The sequence below is a fragment of the Colobus angolensis genome, unplaced genomic scaffold (genome assembly GCF_000951035.1).
Source record: "Colobus angolensis palliatus isolate OR3802 unplaced genomic scaffold, Cang.pa_1.0 Scaffold53, whole genome shotgun sequence".
In the NCBI taxonomy this organism is placed as follows: domain Eukaryota; kingdom Metazoa; phylum Chordata; class Mammalia; order Primates; family Cercopithecidae; genus Colobus; species Colobus angolensis.
Genome location: NW_012118821.1, coordinates 4,135,707 through 4,154,133, shown reverse-complemented (window position 1 = coordinate 4,154,133; position 18,427 = coordinate 4,135,707). Strand labels below are relative to the sequence as shown.

The 18,427-nt window shown below is 42.8% G+C and overlaps 1 protein-coding gene across 2 annotated transcripts in view; it reads right to left on the bottom strand.

The window, feature by feature from the left end:
- Positions 1 to 348: 348 nt before the first annotated feature.
- The window catches only part of ADAM17 (ADAM metallopeptidase domain 17), a 69,886-nt gene continuing 51,807 nt past the window's right edge, over positions 349 to 18,427 (bottom strand). The window contains exons 12-19 of one of the 2 annotated variants that reach the window (XM_011960930.1): positions 16,395 to 16,594; positions 13,681 to 13,784; positions 8,649 to 8,783; positions 5,834 to 5,964; positions 4,947 to 5,025; positions 4,091 to 4,179; positions 2,328 to 2,378; positions 349 to 1,759 (exon numbers count right to left, since the gene is read on the bottom strand). In XM_011960930.1, coding sequence (XP_011816320.1) covers positions 1,418 to 1,759; positions 2,328 to 2,378; positions 4,091 to 4,179; positions 4,947 to 5,025; positions 5,834 to 5,964; positions 8,649 to 8,783; positions 13,681 to 13,784; positions 16,395 to 16,594 — 1,131 coding nt within the window. In that variant the 3' untranslated portion in view covers positions 349 to 1,417. The remainder of the gene's footprint in view (positions 1,760 to 2,327; positions 2,379 to 4,090; positions 4,180 to 4,946; positions 5,026 to 5,833; positions 5,965 to 8,648; positions 8,784 to 13,680; positions 13,785 to 16,394; positions 16,595 to 18,427) is intronic. The other variant, XM_011960931.1, reaches the window with a different exon arrangement.

Below are 18,427 nucleotides of genomic sequence, written 5' to 3'. Positions count from 1 at the left end.
AATTCCAAAAGTGTGAAGTATAAGAATATCATGACTAGTTAAAAGATAGCAAATACCATAAGGTACAAGTTCAAGTATTAGTATAACAAGTATCTGAGTAACAAATGTCCTTGGAAATGGGGGATGGGAGGAGATATGATTAGTCACAGGCTTGGTTAATTGCCCTCAAAGTTTACAAGTTAAAATGTTTTAGCTGGTGAGCACATTCCAGTTCTTAGGGGGAAAAGCTTTCAATGGCAATTTATAGAAATCAGAATTCAGGTTAATGATTTTTATCCTTCACACAGTAAATGCAGCCCATCCAGAATCCAGCAATAAAGTAAGAGTAATTCAAATATCTGCTTGTGGGGACAGCCCCCAACCCTAAGAGCAGGTAGTATTCTATCTCCTGGCTGGCTCATCACACCTCAGCCTATTCAAAACAACCTGTTGTTGTTGTTGTTAAGAAATATCTCACCCTCTTATTCACTAGTGTTTGAAAACAGGCAATCTTTGTATTTTAAATATTCTAGGTTTTGTAAATAGTGAATTTTTTTTTTTTTTTTTTTTTTTTTGAGGCAGAGTCAGTCTCTGTAGCCCAGGCTGGAGTGCAGTGGCGCAACCTCGGCCTCCCAAAGTGCTGGGATTACAGGCATGAGCCATGGCGCCCCGCCAACAGTGAATTTTCTAAGAGCATGTATCCCTATCAGTAACAGGGATACATGAAGATACTTATATAGAAAAATTGCCCAGCAAATCAGGGCCCTAAACAGCTGGTAGATTCCATAAATTCAATTGGCTACCATGTATAGCCCTCACTGTAAGGTAGGTGGTTAGATTTCTAGAGAGCATTAGTCTTAGAATTATGAAGAGCCATAGTAACCCAAATGATTTCTAAATTTAGACGTATATTTTCCCTGCTACTTAAAAACTCTGGGTAATAACTAGAAATAGACCCACAATTTAGAGACAATATAGAACTAGATTTATCTCCTTTGTTTTTAGTTAAAGGCAAAAAAAAAAAAACCTCTTGTGTTCCAGTTGTCTTCACAAATAAATGCCAAATGCCTCATATTCAGCGGTTCATTACAGTGTATAAAAAAAAAAACTGATCATTTCCCTAGTCAGTGCTGTTATCAATATAAAAGATTAATTTACAAAAACATAAATATTCATAACCCAATCCAGCTGTATTTTCTGCTTTTGTACCACAGGTCAAAAGATATTTAAAAACCTAAAACCTGAAAGCCTCAAAATAAGCTAGATTCACCTTCACCTTACCTTTTCCAAAGGAGAAGGGCCAAACAACACAAGCACTGTTTACCTGCAGGAAGTTCAAACACATGACCAGCATCTGCTGTTAAGTCACTTCCTTCCCAATCTTCACTAAATATAAGCTGTGATTGTAGGTCAAATCTATAAAGAGCTCACAACTAAACTAGCACTCTGTTTCTTTGCTGTCAACACGATTCTGACGCTGCAGTTTAAAGGAGGCAGCCTTTTCACTTCTGGTGACCGGATGGTCTGTGAGATCCTCAAATGACTTGGCGGCTGTGCTGCTATTTGGGAAGGGGTCCTTCTCAAACCCATCCTCGTCCATATGTGAGTCTGTGCTAGGGTCTTCCTGGATGGTGTCCATTCTCTGGTGGTCCAGTTTCGGAGCTGCTGGCGCCGAAGGGATCACAGGGGCAGGCTGCAGGCGGCCTGGAGTCTGGGGTGCAGGAAAGGGTTTGATAATGCGAACCGATGCAGAATCCATGCTGCTCAGCATTTCGACATTCTGCAAAGACATGGGTTCAATTGATGGGAATAAAAGATTAACCAGAGGTCCTCACAGCTCCAACCTTACCCATCAAACAGCCTCTTATTCTGTTGGTACTGTGATGCCTCTTGCTTTAAAAAGTGCTAGGTGAGGCTCACTCAACCTAAGAAGTGACTAAAAAATACTAGGCTGGTGCAAAAGGAATTAATGACATTACGTTTAATGGCAAAAACAGTAATTACTAGCTTTCAAGCATCCTGAAAACTTGCCATTTGAAGACCCAAAAGAGGATTCAAACCTCTCAAAGTAAGATCCCAATCTCAAAATATTAAGTGTTGAATGGCTAAATTGCTCCTTATGGCTTGGGAAGGGGACAGCACGGCTCTTTAACTCTCCATCCATGCGACTGATCAAAGCTCACCATCACTGTTGTCAGGAGAGTAAACATTCCACCCTAGACCCTTCCTGCTGCAGCATGACCTCCCATCAGCCAATGAAAGCTCTTGCTGGGTCAGTTGAAGGCCTTTGCCTAACAGGGCCTCAAAGACCAGGCGGAGATGATGTTTCGTTCGTACGGTATACTCACACTGGGGTGGAACAGAGACAGGGATTCGTACTGCTTATCCAATTTCTTATCCTAGAAAGAAAGAGCAAGAAGAAAGGTCATTCCCTACAAATACAATTCAGTTAGTGAGTACTATTTCCTCACAGGCTACTCCTAACACTAACTGAAGAACTTAGAACCCGAGTTGTAGGATAGCAGGCTCTACAGATAATCCATTTCTCACCCAAGCTTTAGTTATGCCACCAGTCTAGAAGTGTTTGCTTTGCACTCAAAGGAAATACATTTTGGCATTAAGTACATAAAAAGGCAAGGTTTAAGTGCTATGTTTTCTGAGAAATGTATCCCTCTGTGGGCAGGGGAGTAATAAGGGCATCTTCCTATGCATGAAACAACAAATGTCCCAGATGCTGGATACACCAGGACCGCACTGACTGGAAGGGTGACTGGTAGGAAGACCCAGGTGGCTGGGCCTGCAGCCTCCCTCACACTGCCCTGGCCCACGGCCTTACTCTCTTCTTAGCTGTCTCCAGTTTCTGTGGCCCATGCTCTGCTGGAGGAACTGGGCTTCAATCCCTACGTCCTACTTCTGCAGAAGGCTGACCACATGGCCATCTGCTGCCCCATCTCTGCCTGTGGCTGAAGCATAATAGGCAACAAAGGGCAAGGACCTCTGTCCAGGACTAGGCTTCCTGTCTGGATACCATCAATGTATTCTATGGCCAGAAACAAGCCATGGCCCTCCCTCCTGTCAGAGGCTTTGCTCTGAAATCAAGGGTCATGCCTTGTCCACGTGTGCAACTTCCCTGTAAATAAAATAGGTTCCATCCTCCAATAAAAGCAATCATGATGGATGGCACTGTCATCCAGAGACATCTGTCAAAGCCAAGCACATCACCTTCAGCTTTCTTCAGCAGAAGTGCTCCCTAGAGATCTTCCTCCCTACACCCATCATGCTCACCACCCCGAGAAAGAACTGCTCTGTGAGACGGCCCCTAGGCAGGAGAAGCCAGCAGGAAAGGAAGGCAGCATCAGAGTTGTGCTGGAATTTTTAAATGCTCATAGCAAGGCCACTATGAAAGAGTTTGGGAAAACAAATCTGGAAGCCTAGGTCTGACTTTCTCATTTCTACAGCAGATAAATTCCCATTCCCCACAGATGCAAGTGAATGGATTTGTAAGAACAGTTATGAAAGGGGACCTCAAATTTATAAAGGACCAGGAGTTCCTTAGTCAAAGCCCAATTCAACTTGTAGCTGTTACTGATTCTGAATGAGAACAGAAGACTGCTTACTCCTATTTTTGGGGGAAGATATAAATATTCTATATGACAGCTGGGCCCCAGTCCTTACATCCTACTTCTGCAGAAGGCTGAAGACATAGCCATTTGCTTCCAATAATCTATATGATATATGGGGAACATCTGAAATGCTGAAGTTTGATATTTGCTCTATTGCAACAAAGTCAGCCTGGAAATGCCCTTAATTAAGGGCTTTACTCATCAAAGGACCTGGACAAATCCAGTTCAACAGTCTCCTATGCTTAGAAGTATAAAATTCCTAAGAAATTTATATATTAAAACACCAACACACAAAAATAGTATTTTTTTAAAAAAGACCATTAGTTAAGCTTTCCATAAGACATGTTCCCCTAGGAATAACACCAAACAAAGTTATTGGAAATATCAGCCCAGACTTTGCTAAGAAGAAGTTTTATCTTTTCCAAAGATTACATGGTTGGAGTTTATCAAAATTTAAATATTTAATTACTTAAAAGTTGGTGACTTACCACACAATGGACAAGAATGCTGAAAGGAATCCAAAATATCAAGGAGAAAACCAGGACAGACCCAACGATGTTGTCTGCTAAAAACTTTCCTGTGAACAATTCCAAACAGTGAATGTCTTGACCAAGTACTTCACAAATAAATCTAAAGTGAAACGCTGTTAGGGTATTACCATTGTGCCAAATGCCAGAGCTGCTGGCTAGACACTCCTACCGACACAGTATTGAGAAGAGTGTCCATGCTGCCTATATTACACCAGACCATCTCTCCTTACCAAGTGCTTTTAAAGAAACAGCCCTCGTATACTAGCTGATAGGAAGAGATTGCAGAATATTCAACATGCTACCTGGAGTAACTGTGTCAACAGACTAATCATACAGAATGCTACTACTAGTAAATGCTTAAGAAGACTTTTTGTTACCTGGATATTGTTTGTGATTAAATTATGGACCTGTGAGGACATGATATAGCCTGCTTCTGAAAAATATGAGGCCCACTTTTACATCAAGCAGGATTCAGTATATAGCATTCAGTCAAATAAACACTCTTACATCAATCAGGATTCAGTCTATAGCATTAAACTATGCTTGTGCTAGTCACATGTATATTTTTGGGTAAAGAAGGAAGCCATATTTTGACTTTATTTTCCTTGTCAGAAAATCTGTGCCTCCAAGCTCCACGGGGACAATCTATGAGTTCATTTTATTCCAGCCAACAAAGTTGTTTCATAACAAAAGCAGTGAATATTTCCACCTTCTACTGCAGAATTAAGAGCATATCACTCTGAAAGCACACTTTTCTAATGTCATCACAGAAATCAACTCAGCTCTCAGTAAATAATCTGGGGAAATCACCTACCAAAAGTATTGATGCTTAGCTGGTCAATGAAATCCCAAAATCGTTCAATTACATCCTGTACTCGTTTCTCACATTTGCCCTATGAAGAAAAAACATACAGCATCATTCCCAAACGCAATGTATTCAGAAGCAATGTAGCTTTACAAAAATAACTAACATGTAAAGGGCTTCATTAAAATCAAACATTTTTCCATCTTTGACACAAGGCAATAACTTCAGCGTAATGAGTACCCCAGAAAGTAGGACATGCTGTCATTAACCCTTTGATAATTAGTCCATTTTTACAAGTGATTTAGAATTACCAGGAGACAAAAATCAAGAAAACCAGTTTGCTAAAGATGAGGCATTCCAGTAAGGACTCTACACATACACAGTGGACAGTGAAGAACACAGCCAGACTCCCTGCGAAGACTCTTAAACCTTGAAACCCTCTCCCATCATTCTGCATGAGAAAAATTATGCTGCTCTAGAGAACAAAAGGGTCTGGCTTAAGTAAGTCAAGCAGTCTTCTACGTCTTTCCTATTCATTCAGCACCTGTTTCAAAATCACACCTTGAATAATTTTGCAATCTTAGTCAATTCTGTCAATAATCCAGGAAAACATAATTAGGACCCACTGCCTAAAACCAACCAACCTTACCATAAAGTCCCCACCCCAGTCCTTCTCAGTCTCTGGGCTGGAAGCCTCCCACTATGGAAGGAAACTACAGGCAGGGACCTGAAAGCACTCTGTCTTCTCCTCCTAAGTAATACCCATAGATACAATGGGCCAGAAGGATGTAGCCCCATTTGTGTTTTGATTTCTTTTCATTTGCAAAATCAAGTACTTACAAAATAAAAACTTCCTATCTGGCTGTTACAGAAAAAGCTGGACATAAAATACTCACATTCATGTCACAAAATCCTACTGTACAGGGCTTTCCTTTCCTCAAAAATAAGTTCTTTTGTTCAGCATCGACATAGGGCACACAGCGGCCAGAAAGGTCTCTGCAGCACACCTTGCAGGAGTTGTCAGTTTCTGGAACAGAGAACACGCATTGACAGCTGGATTGTTCTAAGACCTCCTGTCTCGTCTTTCCTCCCTGACCATGGTCCCAAAGAGGCAAGAAATCACATTTATTTTTTATTTTAATAGCTAATACTATCCATAGCCCGCACCGAGGAGTAGTTTCTGAGGTCACACTCCTCAGCCTTCAGTGACAGAGGCCACAAGGTTTAAAAAAAAGAAAGAGAAAAATCCATTCTAGATTAAAGACGTCTCTTAAAAGTCTAACTATTCTCTCCACTTCAAGCCTCTCACAATGCTCTTCTAAATGTTTCCCTTTGTCCCAACATTCTTGTTACCCTGCCCACTTCAGTCCTTGGCTTTTCAGTCTAAAGTGTGCCCCTCAGGGCCCACGCTGGCTCCCTGAAAGGGAGAGCAGCTGGGACACAGCTGTCCACCCTTGGGTGGAGAGCTAAGTGACCCTGGGGCATGAGCCCTACAGCCAAAGCTCCACAACTCCTCCGCCAAGAACAGCTCTGACAGGTCACGGGATAAAACACTGGGCATCTGTGAGCCATGTGGGCATACATAGGAACGGCAGAAATGCCAGAAAATTAAACCATATTTATACTTAGGAGAAGAAATCAATCAACTAGAACACAAAAACAAGCAAAAAGAAAACCTTTTCAGAAAAGGCCGGGAGCAGTGGCTCTCACTTGTAATCTCAGCACTTTGGGAGGCCAAGGTGGGCGGATCACTTGAGGCCAGGAGTTCGAGACCAGCCTGGCCAACATGGCAAAACCCTATCTCTACTAAAAATTAAAAAATTAGCCAGGTGTGGTGGTGCTTGCCTGTAGTCCCAGCTACTCAGGAGGCTGAGGCACAAGAATCACTTGAACCCGGGAGGCGGAGGCTGCGGTGAGCTGAGATCATGCCACTGCACTCCAGCCTGGGCAAGAGCGAGACTCCATCTCAAAAAAAAAGAAAACCTTTCCATCATTCACTAATTTATAAAATATTTCTTGGGCTTTTACTGTGTTGGGCTCTGTGCTTCCAGAGCACCCCAAGCCTCTTGCCATTCAACAGAACAGATTTTTTTTATTTGGCATCTATTATGTGTTACCTTTTTTTTTTCTTTTTTTAAGAGATGAGGTTCCACCATGTTGCCCAGGCTGGTCTCAAACAACTCCTGAGCTCAAGTGAACCACCATCTTGGCCTCCCAAAGTGCTGGAATTATAGATGTGAGACACTGCCCTCAACCTATCTTCTTTACATACACATTATTGAACTTGGAAGAGTTCCTTACTCAACTATATGGATGGTAAGCTTCCAACTCAGTGATTTAATTTAACTACTGGGTTCTTTGTCTTGTATTTTATTTATTTATTTATTTATTTTCATTTATTTATTTTTTTGAAACGGAGTCTCGCTCTGTCACCCAGGCTGGAGTATAGTGGCACGATCTCAGCTCACTGCAGCCTCTGCACCCTGGGTTCAAGCAATTCTCCTGCCTCAGCCTCCCTAGCAGCTGGGATTACAGGTGTACACTACCACACCTGGCTAATTTTTTTATTTTTTATTTTATTTTATTTTATTTTTTTTGAGACGGAGTCTCGCTCTGTCGCCCGGACTGGAGTGCAGTGGCCGGATCTCAGCTCACTGCAAGCTCCGCCTCCCGGCTTTACGCCATTCTCCTGCCTCAGCCTCCCGAGTAGCTGGGACTACAGGCGCCCGCCACCTCGCCCGGCTAGTTTTTGTATTTTTAGTAGAGACAGGGTTTCACTGTGTTAGCCAGGATGGTCTCGATCTCCTGACCTCGTGATCCGCCCGTCTCGGCCTCCCAAAGTGCTGCGATTACAGGCTTGAGCCACCGCGCCCGGCCTAATTTTTTTATTTTTAGTAGAGACAGCGTTTTGCCATGTTGACCAGGCTGCTCTTGAACTCCTGACCTCAAGTGATCCACCCACCTCGGCCTCCCAAAGTGATGGGATTACAGGTATGAGTCACCACACCTGGCTCTTTGTCTATTTTGAAAGCAACAGAACTCTTTCGTCGACTCCCATATGCTCCATGGTTTAAGTGGGGTGGGAAGCAGAGTCCAGCCAGTCCCTGACCAGTCCATGAGGATGCCCTCAAACCCAGGAGTTCCAAAATAGCACAGAAACCTAAGGAAAACTGGCAGGCCAGCAGGAGAGAGGCTCCTGCCCCAGGCTGCTCTAAGAGATCAGAGGGGAGCAGACTCAGCCTTCCTGATAACTGCAAAAATCCTCATCTAGTGGGGTCAGATCCTGGAATCAGCTCTCTCTGGTTGAGTTCTTGCAGGAATATTAGTTCCATGCCAATGTAATGTAGATAGCTACTGCTGCTTTCATGGTTTGTATGATATGGAGCAGAGGACAGCTAGGACACACCTCTACCTACTCACTCACCCACAACAAAATTCCCTCCTCTCCCATCTCAAAGCCTGCCATATGGCCTGAAAATGCAGCAAGAAGAAACACCAACAGGACAGGTCTCCCTCGTACGGTGGAGAAGCCAGGATCTGCATGCAGAGATGCCTGTCTCCAGACACTACCCTGCCTTTCCCCCTCCCCTCATGCTCGGCTTGGATCTCACCACTGCTCTCATTAGCACAACCTCAAATGGAGGAAGGGAACCTGGCAGACAAAGGCCATGTTTTCTCCTGCTGCTGGAGTGGGCATAAAACTGTGCTCACCATTACATGCACAGGACTCCAGCTGCTGTTCCCTCTCGCAGAAAGGGATGCATTTCCCATCCTTACACTTGCCAAGATCCAAGCAAACAGTGTCATCTTCAGCATTTCCTGGAGGTGGGCACTCACTGCTATTACCTGGAAGCAAACACCAGTCATAACAAAAAGAATGAGCTGCAGGTCCACCAGTTCTACAGGTGCATAATATGCTGTTTCTCATACAAGTGAGCATCTTACCTTGCAAACAGCAAAAAGTGACCTACAGAGAGCTAGGACAAGAGCCTGCATCTCACCAGCAACCAGCATTTAAATGGGAGTCCCTGGCTATGTGCCAGGTTAGGCTGCATGAGTCCCTGACCTCCCAAGCCCCGGTTAGAATGCGTGGTCTCCACTTCTGCATCTCACAGTCATACATAAAAGAATATCCTATGTGCCATTAGAATAAATGGCAAACTTGGTATGAAGGCTTAAAAGAGCCCCGCAGCCTTCCCTGTCTGGCCCTGACTTCACACAGCTCTCCCACAGCCCACTGCTTTGGCTACAACCTCCGTTCAGTTCCTTCAATGTTAACAGACACTATTCCTTCTACCTGGAGTGCTGGTGTTTCCACTTTTGGGGCAGTTAGCTGACCTTTCTTACGGATTCAGTTTTGTCTCAAAGGTTTTCTGAGATATCCCTGAGGACGCTGTCTAAGTGGGTGTGGCCTCCCACTTCCATTCTGCACCATCACACTCCTCCTCTCCTTCATTGCATATGTTTTGCAATTTATATATATTTAATGTTATTTTATGTTTTCCCTCTACTAGACTGGTAAGCCCCATGACAGCAATGATCAAATCTATTTATCAAGTTATCTCCAATCCCTATCATATTATAGGTATACTACAAATATTTCTTGAATAAATCAATAATTCTTTTTATTTTCCTTCTGAGACAGGGTCTTAGTCTGTCACCCAGGCTGGAAGGCAGGGGTGTGATCATAGCTTACTGCAGCCTCAGACTCCTAGGTTCAGGCAATCCTCCTGCCTCAGCGTCACAAGTACCTAGGACTTCAGGCGTATGCCACCATACCTGGCTAATTTTCTTTCTTTTCTTTTGAGAGATGAGATCTCCCTGTGTTGCCCATGCTGGTGTCAAACTCCTGGGCTCAAGGGATCCTCCCATCTTGGCCTCCCAAGTACTGGAATTATAGGCATGAGCCACTGTGCCCAGGCCAGTAATGCCAAAGAAAAGCCACCAAAGATAGTTAAACTGGGAGAGACAGGATGGAATGAGCGAATCATTCTGGAAAATGAACAGCACAAGCAGCTAAAAGTCAACTCAAATAGAGGAGGAGAAAAAAACCACTTTATGAAAGCAATGGACTATATCCACAGCGCTGGACTGGCCTTTCAGCTGAAGAATGAAGCCAATCAAAAGAATTCTGACTTAAAGGGCTTCAGAGCAGTAACACAAAATGTACAGAAATTTGGCCAGTTTCAAACAAAAGTGATGGTTTATTAAGTACCCAACAGATAACCAGGCACTTTGCCTCTGTTCTCATAAAACCTTTCATGAGCACTGGGCATTCACTGTGTCAGCAGTCATTTAACAAACTATTACTGAAAGTATGATGTCCAGTGAGCTCCGGGAAGGTTTATACTGTGGATCATTATTGTATTTTTGGTATATTATACTCCCCTGATAAATATAAAAAATGCTCAATAAGTATCTGTTGAGCATGTGTTCTTAAAAGACTAAAGTCAGAGTATTAGACAAGTAGGAAAATAATTTTGGAAACAGTATCATCTATTTAGCATGGTCCCCAAAGTTTAGCATGCATGGAAATCACCTGACAGAAGGTTGCACACTACAGACTGCTGGCCTCCCTTCCCACATTTTTTGGTGCAGTAGATCCAGGGAGCGGACTGACAATTTCCATTTCTAATAAGTTCTCAGGTGATGTTGCCACTGCTGGTTGTGAAATGCTATTTGCTTTTTTTCTTCTTTCTTCTTCTTTTTTTTTTTTTTTTTTTTTTTTGAGGTTCTTGTTCTCTACCTTCTCTTGTTAGAAAATACTGATTCCTTATCAGGAACTTATCCTCTGCTATCTACTATTTTGTATAAAATATCAAGGGAACAAAAGGCTGTCTGATAAGAACAAACATGTTTTCAAATTGTTTTACTTACATTTATTTAAAAGAAAGCATTTTTCTCAATCTGTTTATTATTACAGTGAAGATGAAACATTGAGCATAGCTAGCAAATGCTTCTTTAAAGCTTGATTTAGATATTCAGGTTCCTAACATTTGGCAAAGTAATGTGATAGTGACAGATCCCAGAACATAAAAACATGAGCAACATGTCATAATATGCACACTTAAAACCAAAGTCAAGCCAAAATAAGACACAACTTCATTCACTAGGTCCCTGAAGACCTCCAGCTTTCTGTTTGCATCCTTATCACAAAACCTAGGATGGTTATAATAAAAAAGACAATAACAAGTGTTGGTGAGGATATGGAGAAGCTGGGACCCTCATACAATGCTGCTGAGACTGTAAAAGTGGTGTAGTCATTTTGGAAAACAGTCTGACAGCTCCTAAAAAGATTAAGCACAGTGACCATATGACCCAGAAATTCTATTCCTGAGTAATATCCAATGGAACTGTCCACACAAAAACTCATACAAAAATGTTCACAGCAGCATTATTTGTTATAGCAAAAAAGTGGAAGCAACTCAAATGTCTATCAACCAATGAATGAATAAACAAAATGTGGTATATCCATGCAATAGAATATTACCCAGCAATAAAAGTACATGAAGTACTGATACATGCTATAACATACATGAACCTTGAAAATGTTATGTTCACTGAAAGAAGCCAGTCATACAATATGTGGTCACGAAAGACCACATTTTGTATAATTCCATTTATATGAAATGTTCAAAACAGACAACTCCATAAAGAACAGGGTGGTTAGTGGTTGCTCTGAGTTGTGGGGAATGGTGGGACTGGAGGATCACAGCTAAAGGATACAGGGTTTCTTTCTGGAGTAATGTAAATGTTCTAAAATTAATTGTGGTGATGACTGCATAAATCTGAATATACTAAAAACCATTAAACTGTACACTTTAAATGGGCAAACCGCATGGGTGTGAATTATGTATCAATAAAGCGATTACAAAATCAAACCAACCAACCAAGAGAGACAAATTTTGAAAAATGTAAGAATGGGATAGAGATATCAGAGGAACAAAAAGACTAGAATAGCAAACTGAATATTGCTTTTTGACAATTTAAGTCAAAAAACATCACAAGGGTAAAAAAAGAACATTATATACTGGTAAGGAACAGCAGATAAAGATGTAGAGATATGTCCGTTTATATACCTAGTAATAATGTAGCTTTGAAATTTTTAAAGCAACAATTGAAAGAACAACAGAAGATACTGGACACCTGGAAAGGTTAGCTCCAGAAAGATTCAAGTCCTGAATGTAAAAGGAAAACTTATGAAACTAATAGAAACAGCTGTGGAAAATATCTTTTTAACCATCCACCATGGCTTTTCTGAACCATGTGTTTAAGAAATAAATATAGGCTGGGTGCGGTGGCTCAAGCCTGTAATCCCAGCACTTTGGGAGGCCAAGACGGGCAGATCACAAGGTCAGGAGATCGAGACCATCCTGGCTAACACGGTGAAACCTCGTCTCTACTGAAAGAAAAAAAAATACAAAAAACTAGCCAGGCGAGGTGGCGGGCGCCTGTAGTCCCAGCTACTCGGGAGGCTGGGGCAGGAAAATGGCGTGAACCCAGGAGGCGGAGCTTGCAGTGAGCCGAGATCCGGCCACTGCACTCTAGCCCGGGCGACAGAGCGAGACTCCGTCTCAAACAAACAAACAAACAAAAAATGGATTTGATTACGTTAAAATTAAAGATTTATGTTCTGAGAATGGCAACAGATAGGAGGTGTATGCAAACCAAACGGATGATTACCTAAGAACTCCAAATCCACAGTAGTGAAATAACATGAAACCCAATTTTTAAAAAATGAACCAAATATATGAGCTGGCTATTCACAGGAGAAATCTGAATAGCTGAAAAATATAAAGAGATGCTCAAGAAAAATGTAAGTAAGTGCATTAGGACAAGGGCTGTTAAAAAAAATGTAAGAACAAGAGATTACTTTATACTCATCATGCTAATAGGACAGCAGGGTAATTTCAAGTGTTGGCCAGAACATTGGGATACAGGAGTTCTCAGACACAGGCAACCTAGCAGTGGTGCTCTAGAGACCAGTGTATCCTGCCTCTGTGACTACACAATTACACTCCTCAGTACCCAGAGAAACACACAGGTTCCTGAAGGGACGTAGGAGAATATTGTATGAATATCAAGGGGATGAAGGCAATGGAAGTAGCTACCACTTGGTGAACTATAAGTAAAACACAGCCAATCATATAAGTAAACAATCTGTAGGTGCCCCCAACAGTGAAATACATATAGATACATATAGAAAAACTGGGTAACCTTCTAACTTGTAACCTGCTTCCTCCACACTATTCCAGTGTACAGATTCATGATAAATTCATTATCCCAAGATTGTCATTTTGATTGTTTCCAAAATTTTGCTATTAGGATGTAGCCATGAAAAACCTTGTTAAATTATCTGTGGCACAATACAGATAATTCTTTAAAACATGATACTGATTTTTTTAAAAGTAAATGTAACGTGGAATATCATGTTGGCACATTAAAAACACAAAATAACACTATATGGTCTTTCAAGGATACACACATATCCAGGCAAATATTAGCCACAGTAGAGTGGATGTCCGTGAGGAGAAAGAAGAGAGTGATGGAAATGAAACAGAAATAGAAACAGGTCTTAAACCCACCAAAGCCAAGTGTCACAAACTAAGGAGTGCCAGAAACTCAACCCGGTATATGAGGTCAAAAACCAGGTGGGTTTCATCTGAACAAAACATAATCTTGTTTTCAAAGACATGCACAAACTTGAACCACAGCATTCCAAGAAAGCAACAAGAACACGAACCTGTGCAGTAGGACACGCCTTTGCAAGTAGCATTAATCGCCTCCTGGCACTTCTTCTGGGCAGTCTCAAATTGACAGTTTTTACAGCAAGGACTGTTCCTATCACTGGAGAAGAAGAGCAGACAGGAACAGAGCAATTCAAATTACAGCCCCATGTCAAACCAAATGCTACTGTTACGTTACAGTGACCTGAATATCACAGGGGAAGACCTCCTGGCTCCGTCCCCACTCCTACATCATCAGACATCTCCGCTGCTAGAGCTACCTGTACACACTCTGTCCCTTCCTAATGTGCATAAGGTCACATCAATGCCACGCTGTAGCAAAAAAGAATGGGAACACAGCAATCACCTTTGAAACATCTTGGTATCCTTGGTTTTCATTCATTTAACGCATTAATTTAAAAAAGACCAGATGGGCTGGGCGAGGTGGCTCATGCCTATAATCCCAACCCAACACTTTGGGAGGCCGAGGTAGGTGGATTACCTGAGGTCAGGAGAGTTCAACATGAGCCTGGCCAACATGGTGAAACCCCATTTCTACTAAAAATACAAAAACTAGCCGGGCATGGTGATGGTATGCTCCTGTAATCCCAGCTACTTAGGAAGCTGAGGCAGGAGAATCGCTTGAACCCGGGAGGCGGAGGTTGCAGTGATCCAAGATCACGCCACTGCACTCCAGCCTAGGCGACAAGAGCAAAATTCTGTCTCTTAAAAAAAAATAAGGTGGGTGGATCACGAGGTCAGAAGTTTGAGACCAGCCTGGCCAACATGGTGAAATCCCATCTCTACTAAAGATACAAATTAGCCAGGCATGGCGCCGCATGCCTGTAACCCCAGCTACTCAGGAGGCTGAGGCAGGAGAATCGCTTGAACCTGGAAGGCAGAGGTTGCAGTGGGCCGAGATTGCACCACTGCACTCCAGCCTGGTCAACAGGGTGCGACTCTGTCTCAAAAAAAAAAAAAAAAAAAAAGACAAGGTGGGGCCACAAGGCAATCCATAGCTAAGACACTCAGCAGCCAGAACTCTACTCCCCATCAGCATCTACAGTGTTAATATGCACTGTATCCAGTTAAATCTCAATTATGCACTGTATCCAGTTAAATCTCAATTATTCACCAGAAAACTGAAGTTTAACCCCTTTTACTTCTAAGCCAGGCACTGATTTAACTCCTTTTACTTCTAAGCCAGGCACTGGTCTAACAGTGGATATAAAAATGAAAAACTGGGTAACTTTCTAACTTGTAACCTGCTTCCTCCACACTATTCCAGTGTATAGAATCATGATAACATTCATATCCCAAGACTGTCATTTTGATTGTTTCCAAAATTTTGCTATTAGGATGTAGCCATAAAAAAAAACCTTGTTAAAATCTTATACATCTCTGTTTCCTTAAAAGATTCTTTGGGCAGCCAGGCATGGTGGCTCATGCCTGTAATCCCAACATTTTGGGAGGCCAAGGCGGGCAGATCACGGGCAGATCAGGAGTTCAAGACCAGCCTGGCCAACATGGTGAAACCCGTCTCTACTAAAAACACAAAAATTAGCTGGGTGTGGTGGTGCACACTAATCCCAGCTACTGGGGAGGCTGAGGTAGGGGAATGGCTTGACACCAGGAGGCGGAGGTTGCAGTGAGCTGAGATCAGGCCACTGCACTCCAGCCTGCGTGACAGAGCAAGACTCCGCCTCAAATAAATAAATAAATAAAAGAAATAAAAAAGATTATCTGGGCCAGGCACGGTGGCCCACACCTACAATCTCCACACTTTAGGAGGCCTAGAAGGGTGGATCACTTAAGCCCAGACTTTATGACCAGCTTGGACAACATGGCAAAACCCCATCTCTATAAAAAATACAAAAAAAATTAGCCAGGTGGCACACACCTGTAGTCCTATCTATCTGGGAGGCTGAGGTGGAAGGACTGATTAAGCCTGGGAGGTTGAGGCTTCAGTGAGCCATGATCGTGCCACTGCACTCCATCCTGAGCAACAGAGTGAGACCCTGTCTCAAAAAGTAAAATAAAATAAAGGCCGGGCACGGTGGCTCACCTCTGTAATCCTAGCACTTTGGGAGGCCAAGGCAGGCAGATCATGAGATCAGGAGATCGAGACCATTCCGGCCAACATGCTAAAACCCCGTCTCTACTAAAATACAAAAAATCAGCCAGGCGTGATCGTGTGCACCTATAGTCCCAGCTACTGGGGAGGCTGAGGCAGGGGAATCCCCTGAACTCAGGAGGCGGAGATTGTAGTAAGCTAAGATGGTGCCACTGCACTCCAGCCTGGCAACAGAGTAAGACTCCATCTCAAAAAAAAAAAAAAAAGATTATTTTAACTATAGGACTGCTAAACCAAGGAGCACGCAAGGTCAAGGATTTTGTTACGTAATGTCACAGTGCTTTCCAGAAAGCTTCTTGTTTGTTTGTTTGTTTTTGAAGAAACAGTGTCTCACTATGTTGCCCAGGCTGTTCTCAAACTCCTGGGCTCAAGCATTTCTCCCACCTCAGCCTCCCAGAGTGCTGGGATGACAGGAGTGAGCCACCATGCCCAGCCCAGAAAGCAATTTCTTGCTGTGAAGGGCAAAAGAGGTAAATGTAAACAAACACATACATGCCCCTTTCAGCTGATTCTAAAACCCCTGCAAGTTCAGTCTTCTATTATTTTGGATATCTTGTTATATCAGCTTCCCAAAATCCCTGTGGAAAGACTCCTCACCTGCACTGGACACCTTCCTTCAATGTGCAGTCGCTGTTGCAGCAGGTGTCGTTGTTCAGATACATGATGCCAGGATCGCACTCTTCTCCTTCATCCACCCTCGAGTTCCCACACACCTTATTGCTGCGTTGTTGGAAACACTCCTGGGCCTTACTTTCAATAGTCTTATAGATTGATTGTTTACTGCAGTTTGAAAACATCTTGAGAGAAAAAGGGCAATAAGAACCCAAAATAACATCATAAAAATGTATTCCCATGCAATGTTTGTGTCTTCTCTAGAGACAAACTCAATGTAAAACCACCATCAGAGCCACCCTGGAGTGATGGCAAGGCCATCACAGTCCCCGCCAAAGGCCACTGATATGGAACTGAGAACCTCCTTCCATTGAATGCTAAACGGTTGGTGTGAACTCGGTTAAGGATCTATAATTCTTCTTATGAAGATAAGCAAGCTATACAAACACTGAGGCCAAACATCCCAGCCAAAGTCCACTTGAGGACAAGCAGAATAGCACAACAGAGAGCTCGTAGCTCCATCAGACTTGAAATCTCCCCACCTCAGGCATGCCACTCATGCAGTGACAAGAATTAAGAACCTCTGTAGGTTGCTGTTGTCCCAGACAAACGATTCAGAAATGCAGGAGAAGGGGTTTCTTCTCTTTCCTTGGCTACTTACGTGGATGATCCAGGTTTAAAGTTGTTTAAATATTTGAGCTTAATAACAGGCATGATAGTACATTTTACATAAATTAAATCCCAAAATGTTACCTAAACATTTTCATCGACCAGCAAGACCAGTGTGTCAAAAAAATTCTCTACACTAGCTTCCCACCCTGCAGTACAGAACCACTAGGATAACTCCCTTTTAAGGCTGAGGGTTTTATCAGGAGCTCTAAAACTGAGGTCATTTTTCAGACCTCCTGAAGTTATAAAAAAGAGGCTTAGGGAAAACTGAGCATAGTTACTTCTTAGGTCGGGGTCTCCAAAGTGCTCTGCAGATGCCAAAATGGCTTCACTTTCACCCCAGACAACAATCATGAAGGCCCTGAGAGCCAAGTGTATGAGACCCTCCAAAGGTGCCTGTAACTACCAAATCAGACATCAAAGGAGCTACTTTCAGAAAGATAGCAAAGACCTCATCTTTAAACAGAAATACTAACTGGCTTTTTAAAAAAATCTTCAAATCTGGTTGGTTGGTTTTGTTTTGTTTTGTTTTTTTGAGATAGAGTCTCGCTCTGTTGCCAGGCTGGACTACAGAGGTGCAATCTTGGCTCACTGTAACCTCTGCCTCCCAGGTTCAAGTGATCCTCCTGCCTCAGCCTCCTGAGTAGCTAGGACTACAGGCGCACACCACCACACCCAGCTAATTTTTGTATTTTTTGTAGAGACGGGGTTTCACTATGTTGATCAGGATGGTCTCAATCTCTTGACCTCATGATCCGCCCACCTCGGCCTCCCAAAGTGCTGGGATTACAGGCGTGAGCCACTGCACCCGGCCCAAATCTATTTTTACAGTACAGATGTCTAAGGGGTCTGGTTATTCTAATCTGGGCCTCAGGTAGTTGGCATTTTGGTGGGTTCATTCATCAACATTATGTATCTCTGGGCTCCATTTAATCAGGTTAAAATGGAGTTAAAAATCACAGTGAACAGATAAGAAGACTTCTTCACTGACTTGTCAGAGTTACAACTCCCAAGCAGCTGGAGAGCAGTAATGAAGAAAGGACCAGCCCTCAACTCTGGCTTTCTGCCTACACATCCCTGAAGATGTGGCAGCTTCTGTTTGTATCCTTGTCATATGACCTCCTCTTCCCTCCAGCAAACCTTCCTAAGAAGTTACAATCCCAAAGGTCCTACACTCCTTTTCACGAATGTCATCTGTCCACGGAGGAAGCCAACCCATGGCAGACTGCTCTTCACAGGCTTGCCTAGTTGAGAGTGGCAGGTTCTGTCTTTCTAGGTCAAGGAACTACTTTAGTTTTGTCCTGTAAGCCCTTTTCATCTAGTTAAAAATATTTTTATTAAGGAATTCA